The sequence below is a fragment of the Symphalangus syndactylus genome, chromosome 13, assembly GCF_028878055.3.
Source record: "Symphalangus syndactylus isolate Jambi chromosome 13, NHGRI_mSymSyn1-v2.1_pri, whole genome shotgun sequence".
NCBI classification, from domain to species: domain Eukaryota; kingdom Metazoa; phylum Chordata; class Mammalia; order Primates; family Hylobatidae; genus Symphalangus; species Symphalangus syndactylus.
The window spans coordinates 112,890,080-112,907,804 of NC_072435.2; the positions used below are offsets into that span (position 1 = coordinate 112,890,080).

Genomic DNA, 17,725 nt, shown 5'->3' on the forward strand with positions numbered 1-17,725 from the left:
TGCAACCTCTGCCTCCTGGGCTCAAGCCAGCCTCCCACCTTAGGCTCCTGAGTAGCTGGGGCTGCAGGCACACACCAGCACGCCCGGCTAATTTTTGCATTTTTTTTTTGTAGAAACAGGGTTTCACCATGTTGTGCAGGCTGGTCTCCAACTCCTGAACTCCCACCTCGGCCTCCCAGAGTGCTGGAATTACGGGTGTGAGCCATGGCACCCAGCCTTCTTTTTCTTTTGTTTTAACTTAAATTGTTTTCCTTGATTTATATTTGCAATATGAAATAGAAGCTTTGCACAAACACACACTCATGCCAGTCTGGGGAGAGAGGGCTAGGGACAAGATCACTTGGCAGCAGGGCTGGTACCCCAGACGCTTAGGATGGCAGGAGGGGGAACCCGAACCCTCACCCAGCCCCTCCCACCCTGGGGTCCATGAAATGTACAGAAGTGGAGAAGGAAGTATGGGATATTGGTGAGAGTGTCCAGGGCCCGGTGGGATTGTATAAAAGAATGGCGCACACACAAAAGATTTATGTACCTATCAAAGGGACAGAGGATATAATTACAAACACAAAATTTCTCAAGGAAATTCTCCAAGAAAGGAAGAAGGGAATGAGTCTCTTTCCTTTTTCGCATAGGGAAAACTCTATTTTTAAATTTTCCCCTGGGATACCTTTTTGCTGAACTGGCCTCATGCCCTGACTATATCCAGCTGGTCCCCTCAACCCTAGTTGAACCTAATTGGGGTCCACTTGACCTGCACAGCAAAGCCAAACACTGACATTGGGATTGCAGCGAGGGAAAGTGAGGCATTTATTGCAGGGCCCCAATCAAGGAGAATCGGGCAGCTCATGGTTTAAGACCCAAACTCCCTGATGGCTTACAGGTAAGAGTTTTTTAGTTTGTTTGTTTGTTTGAGATGGAGTCTTGCTCTGTTGCTCAGGCTGGAGTGCAATGGCGCTATCTCAGCTCACTGTAACAACCTCTACCTCCCGAGTTCAAGCAATGCTCTTGCTTCTCAGCCTCCTGAGTAGCTGGGATTACAGGCATGCACCACCACACCTGGCTAATTTTTGTATTTTTAGTAGAGGCAGGGTTTCATGGTGTTGACTAGGCTGGTCTTGAACTCCTGACCTCAGGTGATCCACTTGCCTCGGCCTCCCAAAGTGCTGGAATTACAGGCATGAGCCACCGCGCCTGGCCACAGGTAAGAGTTTTTAAAGGCAAGGAGGCAGAGGTTACAGGCAAAGCCATAAATCAATTACATGGAGGCTATCCATTGGTTTGACCTAAAAAGGCGGGACATCTGGAAGCAGAGGCCCACAGGTCATAGGTAGATTCAAAGGTTTTTTGTTGTTGTTTTTTTGTTTGGACAACATGGTGAAACCCTGTCTCTACTAAAAATACAAAAATTAGGCAGGTGTGGTGGCAGGCACCTGTAATCACAGCTACTCGGGAGGCTGAGGCATGAGAATTGCTTGAACCTGGGAGGCGGAGGTTGCAGTGAGCAGAGATTGTGCCATTGCACTCTAGCCTGGGCGATAGAGCGAGACTCTGTTTCAAAATAAATAAATAAATAAATAAAAACTTACTTATTGTCCCTGTCCTTCTTCTGTAATGTGAGTGCTACTGGTTGATCTACCAGAGTGTGCCACATAATAGGTCCTTATTCTATTTCTATGGAATGGATGAATGAATCCTACAAGTGCATCAATTGAGCTGACTGTATTTTGTGTGTGGGGTGGACATGAATCATTGGGAGCCAGAGGATGGGCTGTGTTAAGCTGGAAATGATCCCCAAACATGTCCAGTTTCTAATGCCCGAGAATTGTGAATATGTTACCTTATGTGGCAAAAGGGGGCTTTTCAGATGTGATTAAGGAATCTTGAGAAGAGGAGATGATCCTGGATTATCTGGGTGGGTCCAATGTCATCCCGAGGGTTCTCATAAGAGGGAAGCAGGAGGGTCAGAGGCAGAGGATGAGGTGGGACAATGGAAGCAGAGGTCGGAGTGATGCTGGGCTGTGAGTCAAGGAATGTGGGAGGCTTCCAGAACCTGGAAAATGCAAAGGAATGGATTCTCCTCTAGAACAGTAGTAACAGTCAACGAATACAGATTTAATTCATATTTTGTATTAGCTTTCCTTTTTCTTTTTCTTTTTTTTTTTTTAAGGAGTTTCTCTCTTGTTGCCCAGGCTGGAGTGCAGTGACTTAGATCTCTGATCACTGCAACTTCCACTTCCCAAGTTCAAGCAATTCTCCTGCCTCAGCCTCCCAAATAGCTGGGATTACAGGTGCCTGCCACCATGCCTAGCTAATTTTTTGTATTTTTAGTAGAGACGGGGTTTCACCATGTTGGCCAGGCTGGTCTTGAACTCCTGACCTTAGGTGATCCACTTGCCTCAGCTTCCCAATGTGCTGGGATTTCAGACGTGAGCCACCGCGCCCGGCCTTAGCTTTCCTTTCCCTTTGTGTGTGTGTGTGTGTGTGTGTGTGTGTGTGTGTTTGTTTTGTTTTGAGACAGTGTCTTGCTCTGTCACCCAGGCTGGAGTGCAGTGGCACGATTTCAGCTCACTGCAACCTCCATCTCCCGGGTTCAAGCAGTTCTCCTGCCTCAGCCTCCAGAGTAGCTGGGACTACAGGCGCCCACCACCATGTCTGGCTAATTTTTGTATTTTTAGTAGAAATGGGGTTTCACTATATTGGCCAGGCTGGTCTCAAACTCCCGACCTTGTGATCTGCCTGCCTCGGCCTCCCAGAGTGCTGGGATTATAGATGTGAGCCACCACGCTTGGCCAGCTTTCCTTTTTCTTTTCTTTTTTTTTTTTTTTTTTTTTTTTTTTTTTTTTTGAGATAGGGTCTCACTCTTTTTCATGGCTCACTGCAGCCTTAGCCTCCTGGGCCCGAGGGATCCTCCTGCTTCAGCTTCCCAAGTAGCTGGGACTACAGGCGTGAGCCACCATGCCTAGCTAATGTACTAGCTTTCTTCAGTTACTCTAACAAACTACTACAATCTAGTAGCTTCAAACCATGTAATGTTATTATTTTATAGCTCTGTATGTCAGAAGTCCCCAGTAGCTCTTTTCAGGGCTAAAATCGAAGTGTTTAGCAGAGCTGTGTTCCCACTGGAAGCTCTAGAAGGACATCTGTTCTTTGTCTTTTCAGCTTGTGAAGGCCACTCGCATTCCCTCGCTCACAGCTGCATCCCTCCAACCTCTGCAGCAATAATGCAGTATGCCAGGGAGATTTTGTGGCTGTTTGTTACTCAGCATTAGTGTGGCAAGAGCTGACTGGTACAAAGAGGCAGACAGGACATACGCACAGACACGTACACAGACAACTATTGCCAAGCAACACTTCCTGGGTGCAAAGTGATTGGTATAGACAAGCAGCATAGCCAGAGGCTATAGGCAGGCACACAAAGGGGCTGTTTGAACCAAACCCTCAGCAATAGAAATGGTATCAACAGAAATAAGGGAGGAAGGTGGGTTTCCAGGTAGTGGGGAGTGGCAGAGGCACAGGCCCCATGGGAAGGAAAAGAAAAGCTGTGTTTAGAACCACTGGGGTGAATCAGCCCAGAAAGGTAGACTTGAGTGGAGCTGAGGAAGAAAGGGAAGCCAAAAAGGGCCATGTGTGGTCACACAAACACTGACTGCTGGCCAGAGGGGCTGGCCCTTCCTCCTCTGATCCCTAGTGGCACCGAATGACTTTGAGCAAAGGCATGACAGGATGAAAGAGATGTTTTAGGAAGGGCAATCTGGGGGGCAGCATGTGCTTTCCAAGGAAGGGAATGCCACCAGCCTGCAGGGAAACGGAACAGGTGTCTCTCTCCCCATAGACTTTGCCGGCAGCGTTCTGCTAATAACAGCGTTTCCGTTAGAGACTCTTTTTGAAACGTTCAAAACTAAACGGATTTGGTGACTCACTGCACCATGTTTAATTAATGCCACAGATACTACACTTCGAGTTTATTGCATGTCTCTGAGGCTTTCTCAAACTTGTTTTTTTTATTTTGAGATGGAGCCTCGATCTGTCGCCCAGGCTGGAGTGCAGTGGCATGACGTTGGCTCACGGCAACCTCCACCTCCTGGGCTCAAGCGATTCTCCTGCCTCAGCCTCCTGAATAGCTGGGACTGCAGGCGCACACCACCATGCCCAGCTAATTTTTGTATTTTTAGTAGAGACAAGTTTTCACCATGTTGACCAGGCTGATCTCAAACTCCTGACCTCAAGTGATCCGCCTGCCTTGGCCCCCCAAAGTGCTGGGATTACAAGCGTGAGCCATGGCACCCAGCTGTCTTTCTCAAACTTAATTGTTGCTTTATCTGGTAGTTCCTTTCATTATGAGAAAAGGAATTGAAGGAAAGAGGAGGAGAGTGGAAAACATCACCCCTGAATATCTTAAAATTCTTGGTCACAGTAAATTAGCAAAGGGCCAAGAGAGTGAGGCTTCCCATGTCAACTCCGGGTTCCAGCAGAGAAAACCTAGATGCATGAATGCCAGGAGATCACTCACCTCTGTACCCCCATCCCTGAGTCTAGTAATACAAAGAAATTTGAGGGTTTTTTTGTTTTGTTTTTGTTTTTTAAATCACTTTACCTGGCTGGGCGAGGTAGCTCACACCTGTAATCTCAGCACTTTGGGAGGCTGAGGCGGGCGGATCACCTGAGGTCAGGAGTTTGAGATCAGCCTGGCCAACATGGCAAAAACCCGTCTCTACTAAAAATACAAAAATTAGCCAGGTGTGGTGGCGTGCATCTGTAATCCCAGCTACTCAGGAGGCTGAGGCAGGAGAATCGCTTGAAACCCAGGAAGCGGAGGTTGCAGTGAGCAGAGATGGTGCCATGGCACTCCTGCCTGGGTGACAGAGCAAGACTCCATCTCAAATAAAAATAAAAATAAAAATAAATAAATAAATAAATAAAACAAATCATCACTTAACTAATTACTCAGGTCTCAACTCTTCTGCTGTCTGATTAACGTAACCTCATTTTCTTCTAGAGGCCATCACTAAAGTGATTTCCTTTTAGTGATGTGTATCAAACACTATATTGATTCACCTGGTTGTAAAGACTTTGCCTGTTTTTGATTTCCTGGTAATCTTGCGGAAGGTACCACAAACAAATAAACACATTTTGACTCTGTAAGGGGCTGTGAAGCTCATATTCTATGTTCATTTGTAGTGACTCAAAGATATTTTTATATTCCCTCCCCCACCACTTATTTCCCACCTGCTTCTCTTTCTGATTTGTACTTGGGAAGGTTCTGTTTTGGTGTAGACTCGGGTTTTTTACGTGGTTGCCAGGAAACAGAAGCCATTTGATTGAAATGCATATAATGTTAAATTGTTCCCAACTGCCTCTGGGGCGAAGCCTGTTGAAACTCCAGTGTGTATATAAGTCATGCTGAGATCTGGTTAGACATGAAGACGTCCGAGCCTTTCCCTGGATAGGTCAGGGAGATGCCCAGGCACTGGCTCTTTTTTTTTTTTTTTTTTTTTTTGAGACGGAGTCTCACTCTGTCACCCAGGCTGGAGTGCAGTGGCATGATCTTGGCTCATCACAACCTCCAACTCCTGGGTTCAAGCAATTCTCCTACCTCAGCCTCCCCAGTAGCTGGGACTATAGGCACACACCACCATGCCTGGCTAATTTTTGTATTTTTAGTAGAGACAGGGTTTCATTATGTTAGCCAGGCTGGTCTCGAACTCCTGACCTCATGATCCACCCGCCTTGGCCTCCCAAAGTGTTGGGATTACAGGCATAAGCCACCGTGCCTGGCTTCACCTGCTTTTAAAAGGAGAGATCCCTGTAACTGCAGGTGGTCCGAGGAGGCCTAAGAAACTCAGTGCTTAAGTATCAAATAACTTCAGGATGGGCTGTTGGAACTTCTAGAAGACACAAAAGCTGAGAAGGCTGGAAGGCACCAAAGCTGGGGCCTTATTTTATCTACCTATTCTACTCCATTCCATTCCATCCTGTCTTGCCCTAAGCATATTGCAAATATTAACTCATTTAACCCTATCGTAAACCAATGGCGTAGAAACAATCATAACCTATTTCACAGTGAATAAATGGAAGTATAGAAAGGATGGGTAACTTACCCAAAGTTGCACAGTTAGAAAGTAGAGGAGCTGGGATTTGAACCCAGATAGTCCGGGTGTCTTAGTGACAGCACGGGGTGGTGGATAGGAATGCAGATTCTTCGGCTGCACAGCTTGGGTTCAAATCTCACCTCTAACATTTACATGCTATGTTGGCCTTGCATAAACTGTCTGATCCCCTTGCACGTCAGTTACCCAAGCTTTAAATTGGAGGAGAGTAAATAGTAACATGTCAAAGCATTCTTGTCAAGACTAGGTTTTTTTTCTTTTTTTCTTTGTTTGCCTGACTCACTCTGTTGCCCAGGCTGGAGTGCAGTGGCATAATCATGGCTCATTGCAGGCTTGACCTCACAGGCTCAAGCAATTCTCCCATTTCGGCCTTCTGAGTAGCTGGGACTATAGCTACACCTGGGACTACAGGTGCACACCACCACACCCAGCTTTTTTTTTTTTGAGACAGATTCTCGCTCTTTCACACAGGCTGGAGTGCAGTGGTGTGATCTCGGCTCACTGCAACCTCCGCTTCCTGGGTTCGAGCGATTCTCCTGCCTCAGCCTCCTGAGTAGTTGGGGTTACAGGTGTGTGCCACCACACCCAGCTGATTTTGTATTTTTAGTAGAGATGGGGGTTTCACCATGTTGGCCAGGCTGGTCTTGAACTCCTGACCTCAGGTGATCCACCTGCACTGGCCTCCCAAAGTGCTGGGATTACAGGCATGAGCCCCTGTGCCCACCAAGACTGCCTTTTAATAACTGTTAGCCCTTCTTTTTTTTTTTTTTTTTTTTTGAGATGGAGTCTTTCTCTGTCCCCTAGGCTGGAGTGCAGTGGCGCGATCTCGGCTCACTGCAAGCTCCGCCTCCCGGGTTCACGCCATTCTCCTGCCTCAGCCTCCCAAGTAGCTGGGACTACAGGCACCCGCCAACACGCCCGGCTAATTTTTTGTATTTTTAGTAGAGACGAGGTTTCACTGTGTTAGCCAGGATGGTCTCGATCTCCTGACCTCGTGATCCACCCGTCTCGGCCTCCCAAAGTGCTGGGATTACAGGCGTGAGCCACCGCGCCCGGCCTACTGTTAGCCCTTCTTAAAATTGGCTAACACATTGTTGTAGGACAGTAAGTATGGCACGGAGTTCCCTGACTCCTGCTCTGTCTCTGATCTTCATCCCACACTTGAACTTAGGCGTGAGGCTCAGGGATGGGATGGAGGAGTCAGGAGTGATGTATGTGTGCAGGTGGGGTGGGCAATGAGTTGAACAAGCTACTTGGTAATTTTAAAAAAGCTGAATGTCGGCTGGGTGCAGTGGCTCATGCCTGTAATCCCAGCGCTCTGGAAGGCTGAGGCAGGCAGATCACCTGAGGTTAGGAATTTGAGACCAGCCTGGCCAACATGGTGAAACCCCGTCTCTACCAAAAATACAAAAAAAGTAGCCGGGTGTCGTGACGGATGCCTGTAATCCCAGATACTTGGGAGGCTGAGTCAGGAGAATCATTTGAACTTGGGATGGATGTTGTAGTGAGTCGAGATAGTGCCCTGCACTCCAGCCTGGGTGACGGTGATGGAGGGAGAGTCTGGCTCAAAAAAATAAAAAATAAAATAAATAAAAAAGCTGAAATGTCTAGTCACAGCATCCAAATCGCCATGTCTGGAAGGACACGATGAAGCCTCATCCCCCTGCATCAAACCCAACTGCTAGTTTATTCCTTTATGGTCACAAACCTGTCAGGCATTTGACATCAGCGCTTCTTCATCTTTTTTTTTTTTTTTTTTTTTTTTTTTCCTAGATGGAGTTTCTCTCTTGTTGCCCAGGCTGGAGTGCAATGGTGTGGTCTCGGCTCACTGCATCCTCTGCCTCCCAGATGCAAGTGATTTTCCTGCCTCTCAGCGTCCTGAGTAGCTGCGACTACAGGTGTGCACCACCACGCCCGGCTAATTTTTGTATTTTTAGTAGAGATGGGGTTTCGTCATGTTGGCCAGGCTGGTCTCAAACTCCTGACCTCATATGATCTATTAGCCTCAGCTTCCCAAAGTGCTGGGATCACAGGCATGAGCTACCGAGTCCGGCCTCTTCATCTATTCTTTTACTGCTTTTGAGGTCCCTTTGTTTTGGAACTGGGCCGGAAACCAGCCAAGAATTAGAGTTTAGGGTCCTCAGGGAGGAGGGCCCTAAATGGAAGAGGGCTGAGGGTGAAGGTCCTACTGTTTCTCTGGGGCCCTGGCTATGGATGCAGCTGTGCTGGAGGAAAGGGGGTGTTGGGGAGGAGGGCGGAGAGGATGCTCAGCTGCGCCACCCAGATCTGCATTGGGAATCAGGCACGAGTCCCCTGGCTGCTGGGAGCACCCTCAGCCTTCAGCCCCTTGGGTATGGCTTCTGCTGGTGAGAGTTGCCTGACTCAAGACCGACTGATGTAGGGGTCTAAAATCCTGCCTTCCAGTCCCAAATCAGGACACCTCTGAAAGGTCACCTTTAGAATGCCCTGCAGGGCTGGCTGAAGCTTCTGTTGAGACTTATGGCAGCTCAGCTTTGCCTCTGACCAGAGAGGCCTCCTCCCCTCCCCTCCTCTCCCCCTGCCCTTCCCTTCTGCCTCCTCCTTCCCCTCCCCTTCTCTCTTTTTCCCTTAGCTTTCTTCTCCCCTCCCTCTTTTCCTCTCTTTTTTCTTTCCCTCCTCTCTGCTCCTTCTCCTCCTCCTCTTTTCTCTCCTTCTTCTCCCTCCTCTACCCTCCCTTCTCTTCCCTTCTTTTCCCTCCCTCCCCTCCTGCTCCTTCCCTGGTCTTTCTTCTCCCTCTCCCCTGTCCCTTCCTCTCTCCCCTCTTCTCTCCTCCCCTCCCCTCCCCTCTCCTCCCTTACCCTCCCCCTCACTCCCTCCCCTCCCTTCTCTTCCTCTCTCCTCCCCTCCACTCCCTTCTCCTCCCTTCTCCCCTTCCCCTCCCTTCTCCCCTTCCCCTCTCTCCCCTCTCCTCCCCAAGAGCACTCCCTTGTCAGCCTCCTGCCAACTCCATCTCAGACCAGGCTTCTGGGGCACCCAACCCAGGACAGCAGGCCAAAGTGTGAGAAACTCCAAGCAAATCCAACAGAAGACAGCAGCCAGCCAAGTTGAATCCACTTTTTAATATTGTAACCATAATGCAAACAAGCATAATAGGCTTTTGTTGAATCCCATAAAATTGGAAGATGAGAACTATACAGAAGAAGAGCATGCGACAAACACAGCCTGGACAACCTCACAAAGAGCGTGGGGTGGGCGTCAGTCCTTCAAGGAAGGTACTGGAGCACAGGGACACTTGGCAGAGATTAGCAGCATCGAGAGCTCAGAGGTAGGGGGGACGGCCGAGTTTCTGACAGCGTGTGTGTGTGTGTGTGTGTGTGTGTGTGTATGTGTGTGTGTGGTGAGATGCAACCAGGTCTGCCCACCTCCCCAGCTTCCCAAGCCCGGAACGGACACTGTGACGTGGGGTGCCCGGCACCGCTCTTTGGGCCCTTCTGGAAAACCACTGCTGAGCCAGGAGTGTGAGTCTTAATAATCACAACGAGAACACAACAATGAAAACAGTGGCGGCAGAGCACAGGACATGGGAGGGGACTGAGACCCAGCTCAAGAGCACTGGATCTCAGTGGATCTTAATCAGAACCACCACCAAGGACATAGTGTTTTATCAAAACGGACTGCCATCCTCTGTTCTGGCATGGGAGGGCTTTTTTTTTTTCCCCCCACAGGGTCTCATTCTGTCAACAAGCTGGAGTGCAGTGGCACCATCTCGGCTCACTGCAGCCTCTGCCTCCTGGGTTCAAGCAATTCTCCTGCCTCAGCCTCCCGAGTAGATGGGATTACAGGTGCCCACCACCATGCCGGGCTGATTTTTGTATTTTTAGTAGAGATGGGGTTTTGCCATGTTAGCCAGGTTGGTCTCTAACTCCCGGCCTCAAGTGATCTGCCAGCCTCCGCCTCCCAAAGTGCTGGGATTACAGGTATGAGCCACCACGCCTGGCTTGGGAGGGGTTTTTGAAAGGACGCTGCCCTCCCCATGCCCCCTCCCCCAGATATCCTCAAATCCCACTTTGGCAGCAGATAATGGAAACAACCATTGGGCTAGGCAAAGTTTCTGCTGCTTGTTCCGGGAAATCTATAATGAGAAGTCCTGGGGTAGCCAGCAGAGATTCTCTTGACCGTGAAGTACAAGAGAGGGGTGTTGCCCCCTGGGGACGTTGGGCAATGTCTGATGACATACTTGATTGTTACCGTTGGCAGGATACTGCTACAGGTATCTCATGGATGGAGGCCACGAATGCTGCTCAGCTTCCTACAGTGCCCAAGACGGCCCCCACAAGAAAGAATTATCCAGCCCCAAATGCCAATAGTGTTGAGGTTGACAGACCCTGCGCTAGAGTCTCCTAGAACTTAGGAGTCACATCTGGGCACTTTGATGTCCTAGAGTCATTTTCTAAAAGACTACAGGAAGCAGTGCATGGAGGCAGATTTGTTCCTGCCTGCCAGGGCCATCTCGTTAATAACGGACTGTGTTTTGGGCCAGACAGGCATAGCCCCGCTTGACCAGAACTGTTCGGATATTTTAGAACAAAACAAACTCATATAAACATACTAAGGCATATTGGCACCTGACCACCTCCCTCGCACGTGGCTTTGATAAGTATTAATAGGAGACAGACTCTCAACAGACACTGCTTTCCATGGGTGAATGTGTACCTGGGTCCTTACATTTGGGGAAAGGCAGCTTTTCTTTTGGGCTCCCTTTGCCACAAGGCAGGGACTGGCAGTGGGCCAAGGATAGGGGGTGTGAGATAAAGGGCAGAGGCCAGGCCAGGTTGGCCTCCAAAGGTCAAATCCCTGTTCATGGGGAACATCTGTGTTGACTCCCTGGGAGGCAGGTCCCTTCCCTCAGTCCCTCAGACCCTCAGACCTGTGTTTCCTCAATCTCAGCGCCTAGTCTTTCATTTTAATTTTTTTTTTTTTAGAGACAGGGTCTTGCTCTGTCACCCAGGCTGGAGGGCAGTGGTGCGATCCTAGCTCACTGTCCCCTCGAACTCCTGGGATCAAGTGATCCTCCTGCCTCAGCCTCCCAAGTAGCTGGGACCACAGGAGCAAGCCACTATGCCCAGCTAATTTTTTTTTTTTTTTTTTTTTTTTGGTAGAGACGAGATTTCGCTATGTTGCCCAAACTGGTCTCAAACTCTTGGCCTCGAGTGATCCTCCCAACCTCAGTCTCCCAAAGTGCTATTACAGGCATGAACCACCATGCCTGGCCTACTTTTTGAGCCAAAGAGGACATTTGGATGCAGGAGACTATGAAGGTTGGGGACAGCCAGAGAGTATGAATGGGTTATAAAGGAAGACTAGTTAGTGTTTCTCTCTCCTTGTTGCTTCCTGGCAGTCTCAGACTACCTTCCTGATATAGACAGAAGGCTTTGAGGACATGGTGGCCACAGCAGCATGCTGGGTATCTGGGGCAGCGGGTAGGGAAATATACAAGGAAACATGGCTGGCTTAAAACACAGGCTAGAAGTCCATGGATTTCCTAATGGCATGAATGAAAAGGCTGCATTAGGTTCTGGTGCTGTAGGAGTGAAGGGGCTCAGGCATCCGGATTGCCCATCCTGTCAGGACCATTTGCCCCATGAGCTAGGAGGTCAGGACACCGCTCAGTTGTTTTGAGCTTAGGGCAAGACCTGACCTCTTTCAAAGTCCAGAGCAGGCAGCTGCTGAAAGCGTGTTTGGTCAGAAGATTCCGTGTTCTTAGCCAATGTCTACTGGCTGGGGGTCAGTTTTCCCTCCGGGCATCTGGGCATGGCTGGACTTGGGAAGGATTCACCCTGTCGACTCCAGAGAAGCTGACTATCACATCAGCTCTGAAAACTCATCTTTCCCTTGAGCCTGCTCTTCGGAGACCTCTCTCTCAGCTAGGGGCAAGATGTTTTATTTTATTTTATATTTTATTTATTTTATTTTATTTTATTTCATTTATTTCATTTTGAGATGGAGTCTTGCTCTGTCACCCAGGCTAGAGTACAGTGGTACAATCTTGGCTCACTGCAGCCTCCATCTCCCAGGCTCAAGCAATCCTCCTGCCTCAGCCTCCCAGGTAGCTGAGACTACAGGCGTGTGCCATCATGCCCGGCCAATTTTTGTTATTTTCTTAGTAGAGTCAGGATTTCTACTAACTGGCCAACTGGTCTCCAACTCCTGACCTCAGCTGATACACCTACCTCGACCTCCCAAAGTGCTGGGATTACAGACATGAGCTACCGCGCCCAGCCTGCAAGATGTTTTAATTTCTCCTTTGTTCTCACCCTCTACAATGGATGGGGCGCCAGGTATGCTGATTCAGTCCCTGGCGTCTCTTTATCACTACATCTGCCTGTTTCCTCACTCAAGCCTCGGTTGCAGCAATAACCCCCCAACAGCTCAACGGGCCATGCTCTATACTGTGGCCAGAACTTTCTTTTCCAAGCATAACTCCAATCGCCTTAATGTCCCCTTTTGAAAAACACTCTTAGGGACTCCCTGTTGCCTTCTGAATAAAGCCTAAATTTCTTGTAATGCCACTCACCTCTCCCCATGGTCTGGTCCCAGCCCACCTTTTCTCACCCTCCTCAGCCTTCCAAAGCCAGCCTCAATTTATCTTACATGCTCCCTGTGAGTGCCTTTCCTCTCACTCTTCCCAATTCCTGGCCAACTCTTACCTTCCAGAAGCTACAAGTGAAATCCCATCCATTTCTCAAATCCCAGAAATTTATGTCAGTTCCAAGACGGGTGTCTCTCTCCATCAGATTATAACCTTTGGCCAGGTGTGGTGGCTCATACTTGTAATCCCAGCACTTTGGGAGGCTGAGGTGCGTGGATCATTTGAGGTCAGGAATTCAAGACCAGCATGGCCAACATGGTGAAACCCTGACTCTACTAAAAATACAAAAATTAGCTGGGTGTGGTGGCAGGCGCCTGTAGTCCCAGTTACTAAGGAGGCCGAGGCAGAAGAATCATTTGAACTGGGGGAGGCAGAGGATGCAGTGAGCTGAGATCGCACCACTGTACTCCAGCCTGGGTGACAGAGCAAGACTCTGTCAAAAAAAAAAAAAAAAAAAAAAGATTCTAACCTTCTGCACGAGAGGAACTGTGTTTTGCTTATCTCTGCACACTCCCTGGTGCCTTCCACACACGGGAGAAGCAAGACATGTTATAAGTTAAGTGAAAAATTAAAATGCAGTAAGTTTTGAACCAGGTACTGTAACCGGGCATTTCGTGGGCATCATCTCGTTCAATCCACCTTGTTATACAGGTGGGTATGTAGATCTTAAAAAGTCAAGTGAGCCGCCCACAGCCATCTGCACCAACAGGGGCAGAATTAGGATTTGCACTCAGGTCGGCTCCCAAAATTCCATTTTGACGGGTCTGAAGTGTCCCCCCGCAAAAGAAAGACACCTGGCTGTCTCACTCCAGGGAAACCAAAAGAAGCCCTCTCTCCTCCCGAGGAGTTTAACATCATCTCTCTGCTCTTTCACGACACAAGCTGCAGGAACTGGATGCATAGTGATGGCAGGTGAGCATGATGTTCCGGTGTTCCTATTTCAGGAGACATCTTATTCCTCCTGGCCAAACTCACTTTTGTGAAATGGGGCTGGAGTTGCTACTGGCCAATTCAGGGGGAAGAGGAAAACAAACAGGCCATAACCCGAATAACCCCCAAATACCTTGTCAGCCCTATTTTGCTTACCCATTGCTTAATTCTGTTTTGCACTTACAGTTGGCTACGAGGCCTGGATGAAAAACCACCACGAGAGGGCCGTATTTCCCCACTCTTGATCTGAGCGTAACTCTAAATCTTGATTCCACTCTGGTCCTTGATAGGTTACTCAACAGAGAAAGGCTTTTGGTACCAGGAATTCTGGCAAATGAAAGAAACACATCAGATCGCTCTCCTGCCTTCTGCCTGGAGTTGTGAAGCAGCTTGTGTTGGGGATTGAAAGGTGTTTACTTAAAAAAAAATCTTTCTGGAGAAGAAGGATGAATCCTGGTTTTATAATCATTTCTTTGGACTCCTTGACAAAACGAGACAATGTTTCTGTCTGTCTGCTACTAGAAGGGCAGGGACATGCAGAAAGGAGGTGCCTGGCACAATGTAAGCTCTTCTAAGTATTTATTCCCTGATGGAAAAGCATTCCTGCATAAAGCTTGACTTGGAGTGGGAAGCACTGACCAATTTCTCTTTAATGGGGATTGGACACAGCAGTTTCCTTCCCTGGGGAATTGGGGAGGCGTCTCCAAAGGTATAAAGGATTGGAAAGAAAGCCTTTGCAAGGAAAGCTACTAGGAGCTGGAAATGGGTTTGCAGGAAAGGAGTTTAGAATGGGCTTCCCTTCAGGATAGAAGGGGTGAGTGTGGGATGCTAAGTGTTTGTTCTTCATATCTGTGGAAGAATGAGCAGGGGAAATTGAGATTAAAGGAAGGCAGGGGAGATTATAGCTGGCATGAAGTCAAGCTCCATGTGGCAGGAACAGGACACCGGTGGGGGCTGCCAGGGATGGTAGAGCAAGGTGAGTCATAGATTGCCTTTTCACTTTAACAGTCTCCTGGCCTGGGCCCTTTGGGGTCTTGGTGCCCCCACTGTAAAGCCCTTTCAAAGAGGGCCAGTGCACTTCCTCTTTAGCAGACACCCAAACTGAACACCAAGATATGCCCATGCACAGTATGTAAAAGAAATGTGGTTTTTCTGTATGGCAAGACACAACAAACAGGGTAGAACCAGCAGAACGTTCCCTTTCCATCCTTGGGGACCCTGCAGTCTGGGAGGCCACTAGGATTTCTTGTCTCTTTCTAGGAACTGCCTGACACTAATTTGTAGTATTTAAAAAAGTATACAAAGGGATCCCTTCCCACCATTTACTCTGAGAGAGTAAATTCAACAGGTTGCCTCTTAGGGAGAAATTGCACCGGCCCCAATTCCTACCGAAGACTTGGCTGCCCATTTTTGATCTGAGTTGAGGGTAATGTATTTGTCAAAATTACTTTAACAGGTTTAAAACTTTGGAGATCAACTGTAGAGGGCAACAAGCCTGAGGGCCAAGTTCTTCCCACCCCAAGTTGCGGTTCCTATCGAAGAAGCCACGTGGGACCTCATCATGGCAACTCTCTCCAACCTCATCCACTTTAACCAGCTTCCATTATTTCATCCCCAAGGGTGAAGAAGCAGCAAAGCCCCCTTTGGGGGAATAAAAAAATAACAATCACATTGTTACTTGATATTGTTTCCAGGCCCCAAAGCTTTAACATTTAATCCATTCATATTCTTTAGGTTCGTATGACATTATGACTAGGAAACATGGAGGACAAGTGACCCATCCAAAGTCACCTGGTGGCAAAGTGGGAAGATCCTTATTGCCACCAGGCTTCTTTGAACCACATAACTTCCGGGCCCCTTGGATGCTATTGCTGGAGGAGGGGGGAGTCAATGGATGTGGCCAAGTGATTCTGGCTGGGATGGGTGGGTTTGGGGAGGGGATTTGCCCAATCCATTGGATGGGTTCATGTCACATGAGGGCTCTGCTCACTGGTATCAGAATCTAAATGCAGCAAATTCTGGGAATGACTCTTTCATTGGGAGACAGCCCCTTTAATCAATTTCCCACTCCTCTCCCCATGCCCTGAACCCTTTCTAACTAGAACAATTATGGGGCTTCCAAATGTTTCAGGTACATGGGCATGGACCCTTAATTATGGACACACGAGGGATTAATATGGGCCAGGGACATGTTTCTTGGCATTGAGGGTCTCCAATGAAAGCAGTGGCGATCTAAGATCGACACACTTGTGCAGGGAAGAGGACGGACAGAGACCTGGCCCATCACACACACACACATACACACGCACAACCAAAATGTCATCATAAAAAAGGAGAAAGAGGGACTTCAGTGGCTGAGGGACTGGCTCAGAGAGCTTGTGCCTAGTTCCTGCAGCCTTTCCAGGGGAACCCCAGAGAAAAAAACTCCCACAGTGACGGCCATGTTCCAGTGCTTTCATGCACCCGTGAGTTGCCCTTGTCAGCAAGAGAGGGAGTGGGAACAGAGTTTTGTAAGAGCCACTGCAGATTAGAAAAGCATTGCATCGCAGCAGGAAAACTCAAGGAGTAAACCCAGGAGGGCCGAGGAAACCACTGAGGGGCGAGAACCCCGAAGAGAGAAACCAGGGCACAGCGACAAGGACAGGAGGCAGAGCGAGGGCCACGCGGGGTCCCAGAGGAAAGGTTCAGCAGTGTCTGTCCGCGCTTTACAAAACTTGCAGCCGGCTGGGCAAGAGGGTCCAGTTAGGAGCTGAAAACCCTGTGGAAGGAGAGGTCAGGGGGCAGTTAGTGCCGCAGGGGTGAGGCTGCTGTTTCCTCTGAGTGCCCCAGAGAAAATCACCCACGCTCTGGGTTCCGGGGCTTCGTCTCTTTCTATCTTTTTTTTTTTTTTTTTGAGACGGAGTTTTACTCTGTCACCCAGGCTGGAGTGCAGTGGCACGATCCCGGCTTACTGCAACATCCACCTCTCACTGAAATCCCAGCAGGGTTCAAGCAATTCTCCTGCTTTAGCCTCCCAAGTAGCTGGGATTACAGGTGGCTGCCACCACGCCCGGCTAATTTTTGTATTTTTAGTAGAGATGGAGTTTCACCATGTTGGCCAGGCTGGTCTCAAACTCCTGACCTCAGGTGATCTGCCCACCTCAGCCTCCCAAAGTGCTGGGATTACAGGCACCCAGCCTGTGTCTTTCATTTATTCTGTAGCCCTAGTGTCTTGGACAAGACCCGGCACCTAGCAGGGGCTTGTTTTGAAAGAAAGAAAGAATGAATGAATGAATGCTCACAAGTACAACTGGCCAGGAAGAGAAACATTTAAAAGGACTTTTTTTTTTTGAGACTGAGTCTCACTGTGTCACCCAGGCTGAAGTGCAGTGATGAGATCTTGGCTGGCTACAACCTCCGCCTCCTGGGATCAAGTGATTCTCGTGTCTCAGCCTCCTGAGTAGCTGGGATTATAGGCACATGCTACCACGCTTGGCTAATTTTTGTGTTTTTAGTAGAGACAGGGTTTTGCCATGTTGCTCAGGCTGGTCTTGAACTCCTAGGCTCAAGTGATCCACCCATCTTGGCCTTCCAAAGTGCTGGGATTACAGGTGTGAGCCACTGGGCCTGGCAAAAGGGCTTTTTTTTTTTTGAGACAGAGTCTTGTTCTGTCACCCAGGCTGGAGTGCAGTGGCGGGATCTCGGCCCACTGCAAGCTCTGCCTCCCAGATTCACGCCATTCTCCTGCCTCAGCCTCCCGAGTAGCTGGGACTACAGGCACCTGCCACCACGCTTGGCTAATTTTTTGCATTTTTAGCAGAGATGGGGTTTCACTGTGTTAGCCAGGATGGTCTCGATCTCCTGACCTCGTGATCTGCCCACCTCGGCCTCCCAAAGTGCTGGGATTACAGGTGTGAGCCAGCGCACCTGGCCTTTTTTTTTTCCTCTTGAGACACGTTCTTGCTCTGTTGCCTAGGCTGGGGTGCAGTGGTGCCATCATGGCTCACTGCAGTCTCGACCTCCGTGGGATCAGGCCATCCTCTTTCTTTAGCCTCCCAAGTAGCTGGGACCACAGGCGTGT

At 48.9% G+C, this 17,725-nt stretch overlaps 1 protein-coding gene across 2 annotated transcripts in view; it reads right to left on the reverse strand.

Annotated features, from left to right (window-relative positions):
* Positions 1-9,190: 9,190 nt before the first annotated feature.
* Positions 9,191-17,725, reverse strand: part of NOS1 (nitric oxide synthase 1) — a 151,538-nt gene continuing 143,003 nt past the window's right edge. For both annotated transcript variants that reach the window (XM_055236051.2, XM_055236050.2), the window contains one exon: positions 9,191-16,423. In XM_055236051.2, the coding sequence (XP_055092026.1) occupies positions 16,408-16,423 (16 nt within the window). In that variant the 3' untranslated portion in view covers positions 9,191-16,407. The remainder of the gene's footprint in view (positions 16,424-17,725) is intronic.